This window comes from Asparagus officinalis, chromosome 7 (assembly GCF_001876935.1).
Source record: "Asparagus officinalis chromosome 7, Aspof.V1, whole genome shotgun sequence".
In the NCBI taxonomy this organism is placed as follows: Eukaryota; Viridiplantae; Streptophyta; class Magnoliopsida; order Asparagales; family Asparagaceae; genus Asparagus; species Asparagus officinalis.
Genome location: NC_033800.1, coordinates 26,535,564 through 26,559,024, shown reverse-complemented (window position 1 = coordinate 26,559,024; position 23,461 = coordinate 26,535,564). Strand labels below are relative to the sequence as shown.

The 23,461-nt window shown below is 38.7% G+C and overlaps 1 protein-coding gene across 1 annotated transcript in view; it reads left to right on the top strand.

Moving 5' to 3' along the window:
• LOC109850786 (squamosa promoter-binding-like protein 9) overlaps positions 20,593-23,461 on the top strand; it is a 23,879-nt gene continuing 21,010 nt past the window's right edge. The window contains 2 exon segments of the mRNA XM_020420859.1: positions 20,593-20,975; positions 20,977-21,219. Coding sequence (XP_020276448.1) covers positions 20,668-20,975; positions 20,977-21,219 — 551 coding nt within the window. The 5' untranslated portion in view covers positions 20,593-20,667.

The following is a 23,461-nucleotide window of genomic DNA, read 5'->3' as shown; positions in this document are numbered from 1 at the left end:
GGAGTCGTAATCTGATGACTCTCAAAGAGCTAAAGCAAGGATTACAAAATGACGATCCTTGTAATGCTCTAACAGAAAGAGACTACAAATCGATGGTCTCTTCAAACCAAGATGTGGAAGTCCTCCCTGCGTACCATCATCAAGATGCAACACCAATTCGATCGCGAAATGCGGGTCAAACCTGGCTGCAAACAATGCACACTCAACTCCAAAAGCTGCCAACGCAGCTCACGTTCAGCTGCAAATGCAGCTCCAAAAGCTACCAACGCAGCTCACATTCAGCCGCAAACGCAGCCTCCAAAAGCTGCCAACGCAGCTTCATCCGCTGCAAGCATAAACGCAGCCTCACATGTGGGATGATTGATCTTGATGGCTACGACAACAACATGACTAATATTATATTAGCAACTATTAGAGGTGCTGATAAGCAGTGTAATGATTTTAGAAAAAAGGGAAGATCTAGAACCTGCAGTTGATAGAGTGTTATTGGGGTGCCTCAATTATCACAAATGGCCTGAATAGGGCCTTCTCGACTGGTCATTGATGTCATCCATATATAAAGACAGAGAGGGCAAACGCAACTTCATACCGCTGCAAACGCAGCTCTTCAGTCGCTACATCTGCAACGTCATATCGCTGCGAACACGATTCCAGACACTGCATTTAGACGCGGGATCATATCCAGAACGCAAGTCACAACGTTGACTCGTTCAAATGCAATCCATACGGTTTCGAGAAAACCGTTGTTCACCCAGGATCTGGGGAGTGGTTTAAGTGGGTTGTTACACCCGATTAATAGGGCGACTAAACCCTCATATAGGCGCGGATTATGGGGGCAGTTACACCTCTAATTCCCCTATAAAATATCAACAAATTCAACAGAGTAGAAGGGGATTTTGGGGAGATCAATTTTTGGAGATCGACTTTTAGAGATCGGGTTTTGGGAAGTCAGATCTGAGAGAGGAGAGATCCTGAAGGCAATAATCTTCAACAAACTGAAGATTCCCATACATTCAGTACTTGGCTTTTCAACTAAACTATTTTCGGTTCTAACAACTCTTTTCACCAGAGTTATTACTCGTTCTGAGTTACAAAACTCGTCAAGAGTTCTCAATCAGTTAGACCACACAGGTCATTTGTTTTAGCGAGTTGAGACATTCGGATCGTCAACGAGAAGCAAACTCGACGCGAGCATTCGAGGGAGGCATTTCATCGCTACCGTGAAGAACCCAGAATTAAACAAAGAGGAGAATCAAATTCATTCTCCTCTCTTTTATAATCAGAAAATCCAATTGTAACTGAGATTAAAGGAATACAAATTAATTTTCATTCGTTTCTTTTACTGCAAATTTTTCCACAAACACTTACTTCCATTCCTCCCTACATGAAGTCAGACCTCTAATCTGGAGACACCAAGCTGTATTGCCCATACCATAAAGATCATGATCATCACACCGATGATTATAGGGTCATCTAGAGAGATATTGAAGACCTTATAGAAAAAAGATTGCTAAAGAGACTCATCTCTCAACAAGACAGGGTGGAACCCACTCCAAAGAAGTCAGAAAGAAGGCCTCGATCAAGATCGCCCGTCACCAATATAAAAAAAAATAAACAACTTGGAGAAACAAGTAGTCGGGGCATCGTCAATACCATCAGCGGTGGCTTAGTAGCATGAAGAATCTTGGTGACCCACTCATTATGTCGGCATCATCAAAAATGATAGATCAGCCTATTTTCTTCAACAAGTGTTGATCTATGGGGCATAGAATCACCTCATGATGACCCACTCATTATATTGGCTAAGATTAATGGCTTTTGGGTCAAAAGAATCTTGGTGGATATAGAGAGTTCTATTGATATCCTGTTTATGGATGCCTTCAATCATATTGGACGTCGACAAGTCAAGATTACAGCCTTGCCGAGGTCCTCTCATTGGATCCACATGGCACTCGCTCTAACTGTAAGGCTTGATTACTCTCCCCCTAGTAGTCGGAGAATATCCTCACCAGTCCACTCTTCGAAATTAATTTGTGGTGATGGATATAAAGTCCACCTACAACGTTATTCTCAGAAGAACTTCCTTGAATAACCTACAAGCGGTCTCATCCACATACTATCATATGATAAAGTTTCCGACCCAAGAAGGAGCCAGGTTCGTGAGAAGCAATCAACAAGAAGTCAAATCATGCTATCTACTTTCAATAAAGGGAAAAGCGGTCTCAGAAACCCTGCCAATCAAGAAGATCCATATTCAAATGTAGAAGGACCAAGAACAGAAGCGGACGACTACCATAGAAGAATTACAAGGGGTACCGATTAATCTTGACGGATCAAAGAAGGTCAAAATCGACCGACATTGTAAGCTAGTTCGATAAAAGAAGAGGCAGCTCAGCTTAGAGTGGCAGAAGGCAGTTGTTGACGAAGTCGACTGATTACTTAAAGCCGGCTTCATCCATGAGGTTCAATATCTAGAGTGACTATCCAATGTGATACTGGTCAAGAAGTCTACCAGCAAGTCGAGAATATGCATAGACTTCACCATCCTAAACAAGGCTTGCCCAAAGGACAATCATCCCCTCCCAAAGATTGATCAATTAGGAGACAAGAGTGCAGGCCATGAACTACTCAGCTTTATGGATCCTTTTCTGGATACAACAGATCATGATGGCAGAGCATGATCAAGAAAAGACCTCATTCATCACAGATTAAAGGACCTACTGCTACAAGGTGATGTCCTTTGGTCTCAAGAATGTAAGGGCCACTTATCGGAGACTAGTCAATAAGATACTCAAAAACTAGATTGGCCACAATGTGGAGGCATACATGGATGACATTCTGGTAAAGTCAAAACAATCGACATCTCATGTGTCAAATCTTGAAGAAACTTTCGCCGCCCTCCGACACTCCCACATAAAGCTCAACCTAGCCAAATGTGCCTTCGAAGTTAGATCAGTCAAATTTCTTGGGTTTATGATTACCCAAAGGGGCATTGAGATTAACCCTAAGAAGATAACCACCATAGAGCAGATGCCTGAGCCTCGCATATTGAAGGACGTCCAGAAATTGAATGATAAGATAGCTACATTGGGTTGTTGTTTTTTAATTTATCAAAAAAGACTCCTATTTTTCAAAACTTTGAGAGGAAGTAATGAATTAAAGGAAGACATTGGCTGGATGGCAGAGTGTAGTGAGGCCTTCAGTGACCTCAAGAGATATTTGAGCACCAAGCTCTATTAAGCCACTCCAGAGAATGAGAAACTTTATACTTCTACTTGACAATCTCATAAGAGGTCATAAACTCTATCCCGATGTAAGAAGAAGAAGATAATGCACAAAGGCCTATATATTATTTAAGCTAGATTTTGTATGCCTTATAATATTTAGGTAAGACATTGTATACTGATATTTTGACCTTAATCTGAGCCTCATAGTCTATTATTTACAATCATGAAAATTTCATTGTATATATCAATACATTTTGTAACCGCATTTTGTAACAAACCAACCTATTTTCATGTTAGCTTCAGCTTTGTAATGGTAAGGTTACCCTAACAACTGATTTTAGATCTTTTTTATGTTTGAGGGTAGTAATTCTACCATCAGGTATGTTCATTCAAACTTTTTATAGTTCTTTTCTATTTTATGGTTTTGAAACAAATACGAAAAAAGCTCAAGAAAAACTTTCTATGATGATATGCTTCTTATTCTTTGAGAATGAAACAAATAAGAATTTTCGATATGCTTTTCTATTCTTTATTATATTAGATAGAACCAAACACAAGTTTTGTATTCCAGGATATTCTAAAATTTTATGGAATTTGGCTTTTTAAGAGGAAATCCATTTTCATAATTTTTAGGAAATGAACCAAACATGACCATAGTTTCAATGTTTAACATGTTACTCTCCTCATTGTCTCTACCCTATCAGAATCAAAATTATTTGGATTTTTTCTATATTAGTTCATTATATATTTAATATTTTGAAAGCAATCCTAACATTATTAAAATTGATATTGGATCCTTCAATTTTTATAAACAGTATTAAAATTAGTTCCTCAAATAATCAACATATTGCTATTAAATCCCTAACTCTTATAAATTATTACAAAATTATTTCTTCCAAGTAGTAGCGGGATATAAGAAACGGGGAGGGGGTCTTATAAAGTTTTTAATAGGCTAAATTACCAAATTGGTATTTTTATTCGACTATGTTTGCCAGTTTGGTATATTTTAAAAATCCGGCGACAACAAGGTATTTTTTCTCGGCCTTTTAGTCAATAAGGCTCATCCTTCTCGCCGATGGGCAAAAACCAATTGCGAGTGGTTCACGTGGAAAAATTAGTGGTGACATGGACGCTGACATGGCTATTTTATAAAGTGAAGGTGAGAATTTAACTAATAAGAAACCCTAAATTGCCAAATCCACCCTATTTGCCAGATTCCCCCCCCCCCCAAGACTCAAACTTTCTGGGCGGGAGAGAGTTCACTCTCAAATCGGCAGTTGCAGAGAATCTCTCTGAGGGAGAGATCGTGGATGTAATCTCTCTGAAGAAGGCGTAGTGGGTCTTCTCCATTGCTGCAGTCTTCAACTCGTGGAGGCAAAGGTAAGACTTTGTATTTTTTGCTGTAGTCTTCAACTTGTGGAGAGCACATGTGACTTTGTTTTACAATCTTCATTATCTTTAGTTGATTATAAAAGTAACTTATGGATATAATTGTGTTGAAATCATAAGATCAGTGTTTACTTGCAACCAATTTAGGGTTTTAAGTGAAACCCAATTTTTTTTAAAAAAAATTGTTGATGTTTTTTTGGAGTTCATATGTAATTAAGGTTGATTATGGGTTCAAGGATGTTGAAATCATCGGCTTAAAGTTCATTTACACCAATTCAGAGTTCTACGTGAAACCTAGTTTGGGGTTTTTCAAATCTGTTGAGATGTTGGATAAGTTAATATGTTTCTAATTAATTTATGTTTAATTTTATGTAGATGAGAGTAATATTACTTGTTAAATTCCAACATGGTGGCTATTTTAATTTAAGACTTGTGATTATATCAATGGTGGATATGATGTTAAGTTCATAGATGAGGATACAATGTCTATTGAATTTCTCAGAGAAAAAGTAAGAGAATTTGGCTACACGAATATGTTCACATTGTGGTATGGTGTGTTGGGTCCTTTTGTTTTGATGACGATTAACAAATAATTTACAACTAATGTTGTTTGTCCAGTGTTTGTGTTTTGTATTTATTCTAGGCAAACAACATGTTGGAGAATGGATGGAATTATGCCATAACGATAATATCCAATAGAGGTTGGCAGAATAGTAGGGTGAAGCCATGTAATTCAAGATGAAGATTCAAGTTCAAGGTTCATCCGTAAATTTACCAAGAAAAGCTTATTGAAGATCAAGATCATTACTTGGGTAAATAGTTTAGGTTTTTATATTATGTGTGTTAGTACTGTAAGCTCAATCATATACACACACATTTTATTGGTTATATATATATATATATATAGTTTACAACTTTATATAAATATGAAACATATATTCTTGTTTACATATATATATACATGTTTCATTATTATCATTTTGTCAAATGCATATTGTGCAATACTTTATTTTTTGCATAATATTGAGTTTTTGGTTTATAGACTTAACAATAATAGTTTATATCTTTCATTAATTCTATAAAATCATTTTAAAAGTTTCAAAATTATCTCCTCTTCTGCTAGAGTAAGTGATTCAAGTAAAAAAGTGTAAAGTCAGGCAAGTCAGATAGGAATCAAGTAGGTAAGTCAGATTCGGTTTAGTAGGTTTAGTAAGAAAAGTCAGTTAATTTCAGGTATCTCATGTTTTGGATATATTTATAAAATGATGATATTTTACAAATGGGAGATGCTTTTTGAAAACCAGTTTTTGTAACATGTATATTATCATGTTTACAATCATTTCCCAAAGTTTTATAATTTTTGGAATTTGTTTGCTATTTTTAAAGGCAGTTTAAAAATCAGATTTACTGTTCCGATTCAGGCTGATAACCTGTTATCAGTCGACTGATATGTCAACTGAAGAATATATCCTGAATCAACAAAAAAGTTTCTGTTTTACTTTGGTCGACTGACCAGTCGACTGATGATCCATCAGTCGACTGATGAGCTGGAAAATACCTATAACGGTTAGCTCATCAGTCGACTGATCAGTGGACCGATGACATAACGGCTAGTTTTTCCAGATTTTCATGTTGCCGTTATTTTGTCTTTTTGCTGGGATTTCTTAGGTTTTTGGGCTTTGTCTTATGATCCTATATATATATCCATTGCCCTCTAACATTCTGACATAATCAAGAAAGTTTTTAAACAAGTTTGAAGGATGTTTAAGTTTGTTTTAGTGTTTGTTTCAAGTTTAGTTTGTGAAGAACTTTCACAAGAGCAAAGAAGAGATCATTCTTTGGTGTTTGAGCATTCATTCTTCTCCCTCTCTCTTGTTATCTATAAAGAAGTTTTTCTAAACTCTTATCTAGCTATTTTATATGTTTGATTTTCACTTCCATAAGCTAGAATTTATTTAAGTTTAGTTCTGATTTTATTCTCATTGTTACACACACCTACATTAAGCTTAAGTATTTTCATACATAGTATAATTGGGGTTGTGAGAGATTATAACTTTAAATTATGCTTAATTGAGTTCTCACCTTGTATAGAGAACATTTATTTGTTGTTGAGCTATATTGTGAGGTTCACATTGTATTGCACAAATACACCAAGAGGAGTGTAGAGGTGAGAGATGTGGTCGGTCCCAAGAGGAGTGGGGTAGGCGGTAATGCCTAGAGGTAGGTTATAATTCCTAACACTTGAGGAAGACACGTGAGAGGCCAACACTTGAGGTGAGATTTGTGTAGTTACATTGTGAGATTGTGAACGTTAATTGGTGAGCGTTAAAAACTAATATTGTGTGGTGTAAACGTTTTCGGTGATCGTTGAAAACCCGGTGTGATAGTGGATTTCTCCTCAGGAGTGGGGAGCAGAGACGTAGGATGGAAGGTCCGAACTCCATGATCATATTGTTTGTTTGAGTTTGGTATTTACGCATGTATTTTTGCATATTGTTATATCACCATTGTTGCATGTTTATATCACCCTTAGTTTGTATATCCTTGTACATATATTTTGTTGCATATCATATTTGCTAGGATATTTGTTAGTGAGTTTTAAATTAGCATAAATCGGATTAGATTAGCATAAACCCTATTCACCACCCTCTAGGGTTCTTTCCTAGTGGAATTAGGGTGTTTTCATGGTGTTCTAGGCATTTGGTTTGAATGATGGTGGTCTGATGCCTCTGCGTATAGATTATGATTTGGATAAGATGTTACAATATTCATGGTATTGACATGGCTCAGTTAGTAGCAGATGCTAATGAAGTGGAATCACAAGATGCAACCAATAGTCAAAGAGAACAAGCCACATACCATGCCAATGCACAAGATGAAATAGCTCCAATGCAAGAGAATCAACCAATGTAAGAGAATCAACCAATGCAAGAGAACGAACCCAAAAAGAGAAAGAAGATGACAACAATAAGGAAAAAAATTAAGGATGAACAAGAAGAGGAGGATTCTATTCAATCTCAGATAAATCTCAACTAAGTAGAAGCTCCACACAATACCAACACCCATATAAACCAAGATTCATCATCTAGTGATGATGATGATTCAGTGGAAGATGAGACATATAATATGAACCCTACTGAGGCATGTGATGATGAAGCAGATGAGGATGATGCTGAGGCATATGTTGATGAGTTTAATGGCAAAGCTGAGAAAAGAAAAGGAAAACATAAGCTTGTGAATGAGGGCAGTAGCAGTATGTCTCAAAATACCAAAGCTGCTAGATATGGTAGTGATGACTCAATGAAGGGGGTTGATAGTGAGGTTGAGGGGGTTTTGATCAGTGATGATGAGGAGTTGCATAAAATTAGAAGGGTGAATAAGGATATGGTAAGTGCTGCAATTGGTAAAATAGCATTCAATGCTGGTGCTAGATTGGCAGATGATGATGAGGGACCTCTTGTTAGAGTGGCAGGGGTTGTAAATGCAATGCACAATGTAGAAGCTACTGACATGAATGCACAACCACTTAACACAGAGGAAGTTCAAGGTAATACAACTTCAAATACAGTAGAGGAAGAGGGTGGTGAGTTGAACACAAGGGGCACTGCAAGCTATAGATCTAATTGGCCATCCGGGCCTGGTCACTGCGACCCCCTTTGTGAGGTTTTTGGTTGAATTATGAGGGAGGATATGAGTCTAAACAAAGAGACAGTGAGGATGAAGGTCCTTCAAAAAGTGACAATGAAGAACCCAAGTCCAAGCTTAAGAACAAGCCCAATCTCAAGTTAAAAAATTAGGATGAATCAGAAGATGAAATATCCTTTCTTCAATGAGAATGTGGAGATGAGTTCAGTCTACTTTGCACCTGGATTGAAGTTTACATCAAGGAAGGTATTGAAACAAGTTATTCTTAACTACTCTATTCAAAATCATTATGATTTGCTTTATACGAAAAATGATAAAAAGAGAATAAATGTTGGATGTTCATTGTGCTACTGGGAAATAAATAGTGGGCTTGATTGTGAATATGAACAAGTTTGGCAAATTAAAAGCATTCAGCCATTACACACTTGCACTAGAACCTTTAAGAATAGGTTAATTACAGAAAATTAGGTGGCACATGAGTATCTTGATAAAATTTTAAGAAATCCCAAGATGAAACTAAGAGATATCTGCCAAGAAATAACTGACAATTATAAGATCAATGTCAATCTTAGAAAATGTCAGAGGGCAAAGGATAAGACATTGAATGCTATAGAGGGATTGATGGCAAGGCAATACGGGTTGCTTAAACCCTATGTGAAAGAAATCTGTAGATCAAATGAGGGGAGTACGTGTGTACTTAAAGTGTTGGGTAGAGAATCAGATCCATGCACATTTCAAAGAATCTATATGTGCTTTTCTGCATTGAAGGAGGGATTTATCAAGTGTTGTAGACCTATTTTTGGTCTTGATGGATGCTTTCTAAAGCATGCTTGTGGATGCCAATTACTGTGTGCTGTTGGTAGAGATGGTAACAACCAAATGTGGCCAATAGCATGGGCTATGGTTGAAGGAGAGAACAAGTCATCATGGGAGTGGTTTCTGAGGCTATTGACCTATGATTTGATGATGGGAGATGGTAATGTTGGACTGTTATTTTAGATCAACAAAAGGTATGTATGTTATTATAATTTTTGTTTCTTGTTGTATTATGTGTATTATTATTCTGATATATTGTTAATTTTGTAGGGACTAGTTCTAGCTATTCATGAAATATGGTCTAACATAGAGCATAGGCAATGTGCGAGGCATATTTACTCTAACTAGAGAAAAATTCATGGTGGTAAGCAACTTCAAAGGTAGTTTTGAAAGTGTGTTAAACCCACAACAAAGACAGATTTCTTAGTTGAAGCAACAAACTTGAGTAGATTGCTTGATAAAGCATTGGATGACTTTATGGCAAGGGGTCCTAATACATTTTATAAGTCCCACTTTAAACTCCATAGGCAATGTGACAATGTAGATAACAATATGGCTGAGACATTCAACTCATTCATACTTCTTGTAAGATATAAACATATAATATCTATGTTAGAGGATATTAGATTGGTTTTAATGGATAGAATGCAAGACAAAAGTAAACTGGTTAACACGTTTGTGGGTGGGATTACTCCTATAATTCAAAAAAAATTAAAAGATGCTTATGATGAGCAAATTTATTGTTAACCACATTGTAATGGGAAAATGGATGAAAGTGGCTTTGAAGTCATTCACAGAGGGGCCAGTCATAAAGTTCATTTGAGCAATAGAACATGTTCATGTAGAGAATGGGAGTTGACGGGCATTCCATGTGCTCATGCTATAAGTGCTATCCTATTAATAATATAGATACCTAAAGATTATATTGCACATTGGTATAAAACTGAGAACTATGTAGCCACTTATGCCAACTTGTTGACTGTAGGCGTCAAAAATTACCCACGAATTCCCTCATGCGGCTCGAGACAGAGAGGAGATGATAAACGTTATTATCCAAATCAAGGAGAATTATATAATGTCATAGAGAAGCTAACAAATGCACGAAGCGAGTTGATAAAACATACAAATCAATAGGATGGTACAATAACAAAGAAGCAACTCGACTTGGGGTTACGTTTTACCCACAAAGGAGTAAACACCACTCATGTCTGCTCATCTCATAGATGTATCACCCATGGGGGTTGTAGAGATCTTCATGAGCTTTCTAACACACCTTGGATCACTTTATTCTAAGGTCGGACGAGCGAGTTAGAGCCAAAATACCCGAGACAGTACAGACTATTTCGCACCTGTGAGACACGAATTATGTCTCGCATATTTTGGCCATAATATGATTCGAATCTGAAGAATCTTAAAAGATAAAAATTGTAGGTCTCTTTGTCTTATTTCTAAAGCATTTTGAAACACATCATTCCGAGATCGGACGAGAAAACTACGTCCCGAGACAGTCTCGGGCGTCCCGGCCCCGAAAACGCTATCTGAAGCCTAAGATTCTATATGCAGCCTCTCAAAATGATTTGAGGTTATCTTTGAACATAGTTAAGTGGTTATAACTAAGTATAAGAGCAAATCGTTCATTCTTATCCAAAAAATAAGGTTTCTGAAGCCTAAAAATACAGCCATGGGACCTTCATTTGCACAGATCTGGAATTCTCGAGCTTTGGTAAAGCCCTATCAGTTAGAAGACTGAAGAAGGAGCACGGATTTTCAGAGAAGAGAAGAAGATCTTGGCGACTCATTCAGCATAAAGAGGAATAGCTCGAGAGATATGCATCCGGTTCATTCGCTTTCCTCGAAATCGTACCTAGCTGCGATTCTCGAGAATAGTGTGTATCTCGATTTGCCGAGATTTTTACTTAAGTTTCTTGTCTCCTTTTTTGAGGCAATGAAATTGTTCTTTTGATCTGATCGCTTGGTGGTCTACGGATTAAACCTGGCATAGGAAAAGATCACGCGTAAGCAGAAGACCGGTAAATGATCTCTGCGTGTGTTCTTAGGAAATCTTTCTGTTTCTTTTCATTATAAGGAAAGTCTTATAAAAAGACTTAATTTTTCTTTTATTTTGAATCGTTGTAACGCTTGAAGTTGTAATGGATTCGAAAGTAATGAAACCGATTTCTGACGTGAACACATTGGCGACCACAGTAGGAGCCAATATCCTTACTGCCAAGGCTGTCGTACCACAGCCGGCGATTAAGATCCCCATGGATGAAGAGGTCAAATATGAGTTTGACTAGAAGAAATTTGAGGAGTACGTCTCCTCCTCCTCCTCCAGATCGTCTTCTCCTTACAAGCGTAGGAAGACCGCTTCCCTCAAGAAGGTTCGTTGGTCTTCAGATCTGAAGATTCAGGATAACGATCTTCACCCAGTTGTTGCTGAAGGCTTCTCCCTGGTACTTAAGAAGGCCGGATCTGACGTTCGTGACAACTCCTCAAAGGTCAAGGAGTTGCCCATCGAAGATGCACTGTTGTTGACAAAAAGGGCTCGTGAAAGACGCTGTCAACATCTCGCCCGCCAATTCGCCAAGGCTTAGGATCAAGTGGACAGACTCTGTTACCAAACGGATCTGGAGTTCGGAAAGCGCCAAGTGGCTAAGCCGCCACCACAACAAGAATCGGGGTCCTCCTCCCAACCGTTAACTGATAAATGGGTTCGTGTCAAACGAACCCGTTCTACTCTCGAGGAGCGCATCCAGAAGCGTCACGCACTTCTTACACATGCCTGGATCCTTGTGCATAAAGCACAAGAATTACAAAAAGAAGAGGTGCACAAAAGACCACCAAGATCTAAGCAGGTTTGGGTGCCGAAGGCCAAGTTAGCGCTTCTACCCGACAAGAGACACCAGTCGTGTCTCTCGCTCGATTCCAGATCCAAAGCTGGTTCCTAGCTTTCGTCAAGTTCAGATCTCTCTCCTTCCAATCCAGCACATCCGGTGAAGTTTTACAACAGTATGGGCATATCCAAAGGTAAGAAAACAATGATGAACCTAGGTCCTTTGCACGAAGATCGAGGTAAAGTTCTCGTTAGAGAACGCTTGGGCCCAGTGAATGAACCCCGAATAACTCATCGAGCTGGGGGTCGCATGTGCTTTTGCAATAATTTGAAATCTTCCTATAATAAAAAAAATCCTTATTACTGACCACCTCAGACTATGTGTCGAAGTCTAAGAGCCCGTTGAGGTCTCCCACTTACAAAGGCGTAACTCCAAACGTGTGACTCTTGAAAATGCTAACAAAGCGTTATATCCCCAGAAGGAAACGTATTCATCTGACGATGATAACTTTATACTTGGGAAGTTATGCCAGCACACGATAGGCTGCTCCGGCAATCATGCCGATGAGTTGTACTATCGGACTGTGGGTACAAACAAATCTCGAAAGAGAAGTACCCGGAAAGCAAACTCTCATTGTCCGTGTACCAAAATTATCCGGGCAATATTATTATAATGTAGCTGCCCCAAGACCGTTTCACAGAGGGTCTTCGTATTCCAAAGACTTTCCCCTGAAGCGTTGAAACCATGGTTGACAGGGGGTAAGTCAATGCATTTCCGTAAAAGAAAGTCAAACGGTCAAGATAACAAATTCCCTGAAGTCATTATCAACATGGTTGACAGAGAAAAATCTACAATTGTTTCAAACGGCTCTAATCCTGACTTTTCTCCGGGAAGAAAAATCAATTTAGGTATAGCCCAACGGATGTCTTGGCTCCAGCTAGAAGCCATCAAACATAGGGATGACCCAAGGATGCACGAATGACTATCTTCAGAGGACGAACTTTCAGATACTTTCTCTATAATCGCCTCCGACGACACAATGTCTAGCGTGGGACAAGCTCGGGAAGTGTTCATGATTAACACCGAGAAAATGAACAAAATCATCGAGGATGTTTTGGCTAAGCAAAAAAGAGAACTTCAAGTTCGAATTAGGAATGACCATAATGCGAATAAAGGAAGAACATGACCAACAGATTCGGGCTCTGTCCAATCAACTTGGTGAATCCAACCATCGCAACATTGCTAACCAAGCAGGTAGCGATTCAGATGTGGATAAACATCTCAATGCTGATAACCCTCCCGTTGAACAGAACGCTGGAGTGGCCCCACTAAAGACAACGATGCTAGGGGTGGTCCCACCAAAGATGATAATGCCGGGGGTGGCTGCGTTGTTCCTTTTAGAAATCATCCAAAGCATGATGCAGACGAGAACGAAAAGATAAAAGATCTTGAGAGCAAAATCAACGCTCTGATGTCTGCTCGAGAGGTGAAGAAGACTGGTATTTCATGTCCTTACCTAAGAAAGTGGGAGTCGATCCCGTATCTGGCGAAGTTTAACCTGATCAACTTCACGCCGTTCAATGGGAAAGGCTCGCCCACTCAGCATCTGATCTACTTTAAGTCCCACTTGGGCATGATATCCGGTAATAAAGCCTTGATGGTTCGGTTATTCGTTGGTACCCTTCGTGGGACTACCTTCGATTGGTATCACCATCTTAAGCCTGAAAGCATCAATAGCTAGGACGATATAGAAAACTTATTCCTCGGTAATTTCTTTGATAATGACATCAAGGTATCAATCAGAATACTCTTTGAGGAAAAACATGAAGACAAAGAGATGGTCGATGACTTTGTCAAGCACTTCCAGAATAAGGCGATGAATTGCCGAGATCCGATCATAGAGGACATCATCCTCCAAACCTGTCATAACAACCTATCCATTGATATCTTGGAAGTTATGGGAGTAGCACCATCTAATACTTGGAGAGAGTTAAAGGTGCACGAAGAGCATGTTGAATGCTTCCTCAAAAGGAAGAAAGCCGAGAGAAGCCAACTGACGGCTAACCCTCCGAACTCAAGCTTCGTCTCCCGTGGTAAGGAGAAGGCACCTGCAACAGTTGTTGACGTTAATCAGATGTCACAACAACAACCCCGAAGACAGCAAGAGACTTCGGATCTGAGACTCTAAAAAGAGTACTCATTTAAGGACGAAGATGTTCTAGCCATTTTCGAATCCCTCCTTGAGGACAACAAGATCAAGCTATCACCTATCGTAAATCAGAAGGAAGCTAACAATACTACAGATCTAAAGTACTGTGCATACCACAGGAGGATCCTTCATCCTACCAAGACATGCTTTGCTCTCAAAAATAACATCCAAACCTTGGTTAAAGCTGCAGTCATAACGCTAAATTAAGCCAAATGCACACTCTGAAGAGTATACGAGTATAAACTGCTTCTCAATCCTCCAACAAGTGCATGAGGATAAACTACTCCATGCATACTCGAACAGGTATATGAGTTTAAATTGTTTCCTTTCTTTCACGGGAAGTTCCTGGAGAGTGTCATGCCTGATATTCTTAAGGATAACCCGGTCATCCAACTAAGTACAATGTTAGATCTGGTTTTACAAAGGAAGCTGGAGGTGGATGATTCATGTAACGAAAAGTTCTCGGAAGAATGCTATATAGTGATTTCTTAGGGATAACATGGTCACTACAAAGAAGTGATAAATGAAAAACTCCCACTCGGACTCTGAATGTTTTCAAGGATAAAACACATCTCATTGTAGGGATCAATTTCACCAACTTCCAAGCACTCTTTTGCTAAGATGAGATTTAATCATTTCGTTAGATCAATCTTCTCTCACAAAAAACTCCCACTGGTGTTTGACGATTTACAATCTTTCACCACAAAGTCCCTCACTGATTAAATTAATTGATAGTGGGTCCACTAAAATTCTTTCTGGTTTAATCCATTCAAACTCACACTGAGTCTGTGCACTCAACACTCTCATTGTTAGAGTCTGAACATAATGCTTAGAATTTTAATCTGCCAATCCTCGATAATTATCAAACACATTCGTGTTAAGTCTTTATTACTTGACACCAAGAACCCCCACTGAGTGATTGGTACAAGTCAACACTCTCAATGTGATTTGTACTCCCACTCCCACTGTCCATCTAGTCAAACCTTCCTATAATTAGGGTCACAACCAAAATCCCCTCTTGATTCCTCCAATGAACGAATGTCTACGAATCAAACGATCAAACCTTCCTACAGTTAGGATCGTCTTAAACCTCCCACTCAGTCAAACCTTCCTACAGTTAGGGATAAAGCCAAAATCCCCTCTCGATTCCTTCCATGAATGAGAGGTTCACTTCCAAATCGAGCGATCAAACATTCCTACTGATAGGATCACCTTAAACTCCTACTTAGTCAAACCTTCCTACAGTTAGAGCCAAAACCGCAATTCACTCTCGATAAATAAGAAATTCACCTTTAGTTCGGTAATCAAACCTTTCGACAATTAGGATTATCCGAATCTTTTTAATTCTCGGAGTGGAGATACCACTCTTAGTTTCACTCTTCAGATTTTCAAAGTGGAGATCCTACTTTGAGTTTCCTTTGCAACTGGAGATAGAATATAAAATTCTTCCTCTTCAGTATCGGGTTCATCTTTACCCCAAGAGAAGACACTACTTTTCCAACTCCTAAAATTCATGCCTTATATGCGCAGGGAATTTTATCCCGAATTCTAAGTAGGGATAAGTCAGCGTCTAACACGCGTTGTCGGTTTAGTCTTTCACCTATTGAAGAAGACACCAGAATCCAAGTCTGGAGACTTTTATCCCGAAGTCTAAGTAAGGATAAGTTAACGCCTAACATGCATTACCGGGTAGTCTATTCCTGTGAGAAAGATAAAGTCTACATATTCAATATCGTAGCACTAAGAGAGTTAACTACTAAGAGAGTTAACTCTCTTAGCATAACGTCACATGTGGAACGGACTTAAACAATCCTAAGTCTACGTCTAATACACGTTGTCGTTTAGTCTTTTCATGGGAGAAAGACAAAGTCTACGTATTTAATATTATAGCACTAAAAGAGTTAACTCTTTTAGCATAACGTTACGTGCGGAACGGATTTAAACAATCTGCATGCTAGCCCGACTCAAAAGATAGTCGGTAAAGGCTAATCAAACCCGTTAATGATGAGAATTTGTCAAAAATTCTATAAATACAATAGTCATTGATGCACCAGCTCTATTAATTAGTTCGTGACTCAAGGATCCGATAACTTTAGGATAAGATCCAGTCATGCAGATGAATTAGCTTTAACAGTTGGTCCTGCAGCCCTAACATTTAGATCCGTCACACTCCAACACCTTAAGAGCATAAACTGTGTAGACAACGGTCAACGCGTTATGATAAAAAGTCAATACTGATCAATGCAAAACCCTAAGGTTAACGCCGATCAACGCGTAGCCCTAGGTCAACGCCGATCAACGCATGACCTCCGATCAACTCCAAAGTTCAGATATGAATTTTTGATGAAGATAGCCAGTTCAAAGTCAACTCAATGACATGAGCTAAAACCAGCTCATCAGTTTCAATTCGAGACATCGACAACAGCCATACGATAAACGCAGCGCCGGAAAAATTTCATCTATTTGTCAAAATATTAAATAGACCAAAAATCGAAAAAGTCAAGAATCAAAGCTAACCACATGTCCTTTTTCACTGACTGAAGGTTGGACTGATTATATCCAAAGTATTTCAGGCTCTTCTATAAAAGAAACAAACTAAAATACTTTGGAGGGGTTATCTGTAGGCGTTAAAAATTACCTACAAATTCCCACACGTGGTTCGAGATAGAGAGAAGATGATAAACATTATTATCCAAATCAAGGAGAATTATCTGATGTCATAGAGAATCTAACAAATATATGAAGCGAGTTGATAAAGCATACAAATCAACGAGATGATACAATAACAAAGAAGCAACTCGACATGGGGTTACGTTTCACCCACAAAGGAGTAAGAACCACTCGTGTCTTGATCATCCCATAGATGTCTCACCCATGGGAGGTAGTAGAGATCTTCGTGAGATTTCTAACGCACCTTGGATCACTTCATTCCGAGGTCGGACGAGGGAGTTAGAACCAAAATACCCGAGATAGTACAGACTATTTCGCACCTGCGAGACACCAATTATGTCTTGCATATTTTGGCCATGATATGATTCGAATTTGAAGAATCTCAAAAGATAAAAGTTGTAGGTCTCTTTGTCATCTTTCTAACGCATTTTGAATCATATTATTCCAAGATCGTACGAGAAAACTACATCCCAAGATAGTCTCGGGCATCCTGAGGTAGTCTCGGGCGTCCCGAGATAGTCTCGGGCATCCCGACACAGTCTCGGGCGTCCCAGCCCCGAAAACATTGTCCGCAGCCTCCCAAACTGGTTTGAGGTTATCGTTAAACGTGGTTAAGTGGTTACAACTGAGGATAAGAACAAATCGTTTATTTTTATCTAAAAAACAGGGCTTCTGAAGCATATAAATACATCCCTAGGGCCTTCATTTGCACAGATCTAGAATTCTCGAGCTTTGGCGAAGCCCTGTCGGTTAGGAGACTGAAGGAGCATGAATTTTTAGAGAGGATAAGGAGATCTCAGTGACTCATTCAGTATAAAGAGGAATAGCTCGAGAGATCCGCATTCGGTTCATCTGCTTCCCTCGAAATCGTACCTAGCTGTGATTCTCGAGAAGAGTGGGTATCTCACTTTGCCGATATATTTGCTTAAGTTTCTTGTATCCTTTGCGAGGCAACGAAACCATTCTTTTGATCTGATCGCTCGGTGGCCCACGGATTAACCCCAACACAGGCAAAGATCCTGCGCAAGCAGAAAACCGATAAATGATCTCTGCGTGTGTTCTCAGTAAATCTTTCTGTTTCTTTTCATTGTAAGGAAAGTCTTATAAAAAGACTTAATTTTTCTTTTATTTTGAATCGTTGTAACGCTTGAAGTTGTAATGGATCCGAAAGCAATGAAACCAATTTCCGACGCGAACATTAAGTCCAGTGGAAAGTAACAAATTTTGGGATAAAGAGGGAGAGGGAATGATACTGGCACCTAATATTGCAAAGAGGAAAATGGGGAGGCCTGAGACTGCAAGAAGAAGGGACCCTAATGAAGAATCAAGGATAATATATAAGACTTCAAGGCAGGGAATACCAAAGAAGTATGGGCAATGTGAGTCAACTGACCATACAAGGAGGAAATATCCAAATCCACCCCCACCTGCTCAAACAACAAGCACTGAAAATATACAAGTAAGTTTATCTTTTGGAGGATATGTGAATTTATTTTTCCATTATAATATCATATGTGTATATTTTTTACTGTTTATGCACTTTTCAGACATTACAAGTGGCAACTGAAGGTACAAGTCAAACCAGAAAGAGAGGGAGACCAAAGAGGAGCAAGAATAGGATTGGTCAATCAGTAGAGGAAATGGCAAGACAAAATATTTCAATACCAACATCAATGTTATTAGAGAGAGAGATAGAGGTAGAAGCAATAGTTAACAAGGGGTTTTAGGTACAATTTATTTTTAATGTTAAATTAAATGCATTAGCCATATATACATTATATGCATAAGTATAGTCTACATTTTGTGATTGTTTGCTGAATCCTAGGTGAAACCCAGTCACAAGTTTTAACTTTGGGGAGGGGAGGAGACAGAGGGAAAGGCGGCGGGAGGACTATTCACAATACTATGCCTGAAGGATGTGGACTATTAGGGGGGGGGAGGGGTATATAGAGCTACAAGTCACACAGAGACCACAATTATCCAAGGACCATCAACTCAAGCATCAGTCAAATTTCAATCAAATTTGAATTAAGTGGATGTAATTTCTCTTTGTTGGTTGGTTGGTTGTTGGAAATGTTTAGACATTATCTACATTTTGTCTAGTTCAAATGACATTTTATGTATGCTACATGTTATTTTATGCACAAATAATGTTTATGTATGGTATAAAATTAATGATGCAAATAGTTTTGTATGTTTTTGGTTTCTGGTTTGCGCAGGTTTGAAGTTGAGTCCAATATTTAGTTTCTGGGTTTATACAGGTTTGGAACTGATGTTGTTGTTGTTGTGGGTTTGCACAGGTTTTAAGTTGTTGATGTATGATCCCACCAGGTTTTGTACATATAGCAGAGGCGATCATGTTGTTGTGTCAAAGGAACATGCTTTAAAAGCTACATCACAAACAATGCATCCGCATCAAAATGAAAAAAATTTACAACATTTCATTTGAAGAGTACATCATACACCGTTACATTGCCATAAACGAAAGCATCTCATACAATTACAGCTTCATACTCATACTATTTACAACAAACAACCCTAAGCACATTACAACAACTCCTAAAACCAAAATTACCATCTCATACAATTTGAGCTTGTTCTTTTGAAATTTGATCAGATCCTCACATCTTGTTCTTTCCATCTTTAGGTTTAAAATCTCCAATAAATAAGCATCAGCCTCTCTTTGGCACATGCGTAGCTCTTCTTTAGTCTTGGCAATATCAGCATGACCTTCTTTTATCTCATTCTCACCACGTTCAATCAATTGATCCTTCAATATATCATTGTTCCTCATGTTTAAGATTTATTCTCTCAATGGAGGGAACAAGTGAGATGCCACATTACACAAATGACCGTCAAACCATTCCCAAATATGACAACCACCATTCTAAAAATTAACATTTAAAAACATACTATTAGACATAACAAATCAAACAAAATTTAAAACTTGAACATTAAAAAAAAAATTTACCTCATAGTTTCGGTATCTGTAGAACCTCCTCCCGGGGTTTGCATCTGTCATTGATGTATAGTAGTCACATTCCGCTCCACAATGACAAAATTTTACCCCGTATCTCTTTGCTGCTTCATTCCATTTCCTAATACAACTCAAATTGTTGAAACCGAAACCATGCCTGTAGTTTATTCCAAATCTATTCCAGCTTGAACCTGAACTTGAGCTTGACGAGGCCATGTTGGGGCTGCCACTAATTTGAATTAGATTTCCTAGCTTTTGAAGATCTGAATGAAAGTGGAGGAGGCAGGATCTCAAACCCTAATTTCTAGTTCGTCCCCAATTTGTGCGTGAGTGGGGAATGAGAAAGAGGAGATTTTTAACTAACTAACCACGTCATTAACATCCTGTCATGTTAGCATCCATGTCACCGCTAATTATGCCACGCGAGCCACTCGTAGTTGGTTTTTGACCGCCGGCGAGAAGAATGAGCCTTATTGGCTAAAAGGCCGAGAAAAAAATACCTTGTTGTCACCGAATTTTTTAAAAATACTAAACCGGCGAGCATAGTCGAATAAAAATACCAATTTGATAATTTAGCCGTTTTCAATGATTTTAGTGAATGGTTTCGAAATATTAAAGATTTAAGGGGCTAATGATAAAAAAACCTATATTATTTTGGTCCACGAATAAGTGTCGTCACTATGTTGATTGACGAGCAAACAAGAGAGTGGGACCCAATGCTCTCCTCTCCATTCAATCTGGGCCCACCATTGTACCCAACGAACGGCCCCCACCTACTTAACCCTTTCTTGAAGATTACTCCTAAAATTTTCAACAACCGCGCTTCTAATCCTAAACAAATAATTGTCAGCTGATCCCAACAAATCAAATCTCCCAAATTGTAGGGTTAGGGTTTCAGAAATGGACCAAGAGTCCTCGGTCTGGGATTGGGGAAATCTCCTTGATTTCTCTCTCGAGGACGCCGATCCCTTGCTCCTCCCTTCATGGGATGTCTCCGATCACCACCAGCTCCCCTCTCCCCACCCCACACGCCACCGCCAGCCGCCACCGACGCCGCCGGCGGTGGCGGCGGAGGCAGCGGAGGCGGAAGGATCTCCATCTCAGGGGAGCGGCGGGAAAGTTCGGAAGCGAGATCCGAGGTTGGTGTGGCGAGAATTTCTTGGCGGAAGGGTGGCCATGTGCTTGCCTGAGGTGGACGAGATGATGCTGAGGGAGGAGGAAGAGGCGGCAGGCGGCGGCGGAGGGAGGGAAGAGTTTAGGTTTAGGAGAAGGAGGGCGGCGCTGGTCGGCCGGGACGGTGGCGATGGTGAGGTGTCAGGTGCCGGGGTGTGAGGTCGATATCAGAGAGCTGAAAGGGTATCACCGGAGGCACAGGGTTTGTTTGCGGTGTGCTAATGCTCCATCGGTGGTGATCGAGGGGGAGGATCGCCGGTACTGTCAGCAGTGTGGCAAGTGAGTAATTTTGTTTAGCTTTACAACCTGTGGCTTTTACTGAGAAGCTTTTGGTTTTTACTGTGTTTTCAGCTTACTTTTTGTACCTACAGTTGCTTTTTTATGTTAACTGATGTGTAGAACAAAGATATCTTATCTCTGAATGAAACCTGCAACATCTCATAAAAGTATCTAATCTAGATCAAAACTAGATCATTTCATCACTTAATGAAATATTAGGTGTAGGGATTAGTAGTCGTGGCGTTATTCTTCTGACTCCTGGCAAGTATCAATTAAAGCCCCCCCCTCTGCGGGTGATAACACAGAGGTGTATGCTCTTCTCTTATGTCAATTGTCAAACCATCAAACTTTTATCACCCAAACTTAGGTACCAAACCTTCTCTGTATTTTGAGCTTAGAAAACTTATAGCGGACCTCCTTGTACAATATCTTACCAAGGGTAGGCGTAGGGAATATTAGTGCGCTTATCCTCGAGCACAACATTGTTTGTTACATGATTGTAGCCAATAGATATACCTCATGTCAATTGACCATTAGGTTTATTATGATCCTTATTTCATTATTTTGCTTTGTTTATGAACTTTTTCCCACATGGGGGTTGATTGCCAAAACTTTTTGAGTGTCTTATGGGATTCTTGACTTTGAGTTGCAGTGTAGAGCTTCAAGTGAAAGTTAAATTTACTTGTTAAGCCATTCCATCTCAAACTTTTCGGCCTAAGGAAAATGTATATTGAAGTTCAGGTAATTTGGCTTAAAACAAAATCCATATTTAACTCTTGAGCTGTTTGTCTGAAGACCCAACTTGACAGAACTTGGCTTGTTTTAAACATCCATACCCTATACTTGAGAATTGCAAGGGGTCAATTGCTTATTTTTGGTTAGTAATCACGATAATTAATCAACTTAGTCAACATATGAATGGTCATTGAATTTTCTTTGAGTTGGCAATATTTTGGAAATGTTTAAAGTGGTGTTTGGGAGGGCTTATTTTTTGAAGCTTATAAGCTATGCTAGCTTTTGGCTTTTATGATTTTTTTATAAAACTAGTACGGATAGAAAAATAATTTGTTTTGTCAAAACTAGCTTATCTAGATGTGTTTATAAGGTAGTTTATTTGAGATTCACCACACTTGCAGATATGGAAAAGCTAGTTTAACAACTACTTTGACAAAACAATAGGCTTCTGCAGACACCCTCTAAGTGGTGAAGAGTTTCCACAGAGTGTAAAATCTAATTACAATTCTTTTTGATGGTAAATTTTGTCTTTTCATGTAACATATGTTGGTAGTCAAGGGCATGCATGTCTTATAAGGCCCATAAAATGTTATCTAATTCACCTGTGAACCCAATTTTAAATGCTCTTTTTGATGATCAATTGTATTTTCAGTGCAATATATCTAGGTAGTCAAGTGTATACATTTCTTATAAAGGCCGACAAATGTTATCTAATTCACTTTGGAACCTCGCGAACCATTACCTAAGTCATGTATCGTATTCGTGTTGCATTTTTCCTGTGTAGGTTATCAAAATTTATTACCCAAAATATTGAGGAGAACTGATGACTAGTTGATTCACTGAGATTTACTGATGTATATTTAGCCTTTTTTCACAATAGATATATTTGTATTTTTGAGACTTAAAGTGACTAAATTTAGTTTTGAACGTTGAACTTAGATTAGTTGACGCATTCAGGATTGGATCCATATTTGTAAATTAAAGTTGTTTGTTTTATGTTGTACACGTGTCCCTTTTTAGTTGACATACACAACTAATCCATGCATAATTTTCAAAACGACCTAGCTATGCTCTGACGCATTCAGGATTGAATCCATATTTGTAAATTAAAGTTGTTTGTTTTATGTTGTACGCATGTCTCTTTTTAGTTGACATACACACAACTAATCCATACATAATTTTCAAAACGACGTAGCAATGCTCCAAAGTATACTAAGGGCCTGATACGGTTTGGATTAAGTCTACCAGTACATACCATTAGTGGCGGATCCAGAAAATTTTCCTTTTTTTGGGGGTGAATTTTTTTATCTAGAAAAAAAAAAATAATATTATAAAATTATGTACCTGATGAGAATGCCCTTGGTACACTTTATCAGTTCCATTTCATCATTTTTTGCTTGGGATTTCACTTAATTGTTGAAAAGTTAAATGTGATTTTGTTTTCTAATGGGCTGATCACTTTTCTATTAACTTATTTTGTGATTTTCAATTGGCTGGGGTGTAATTT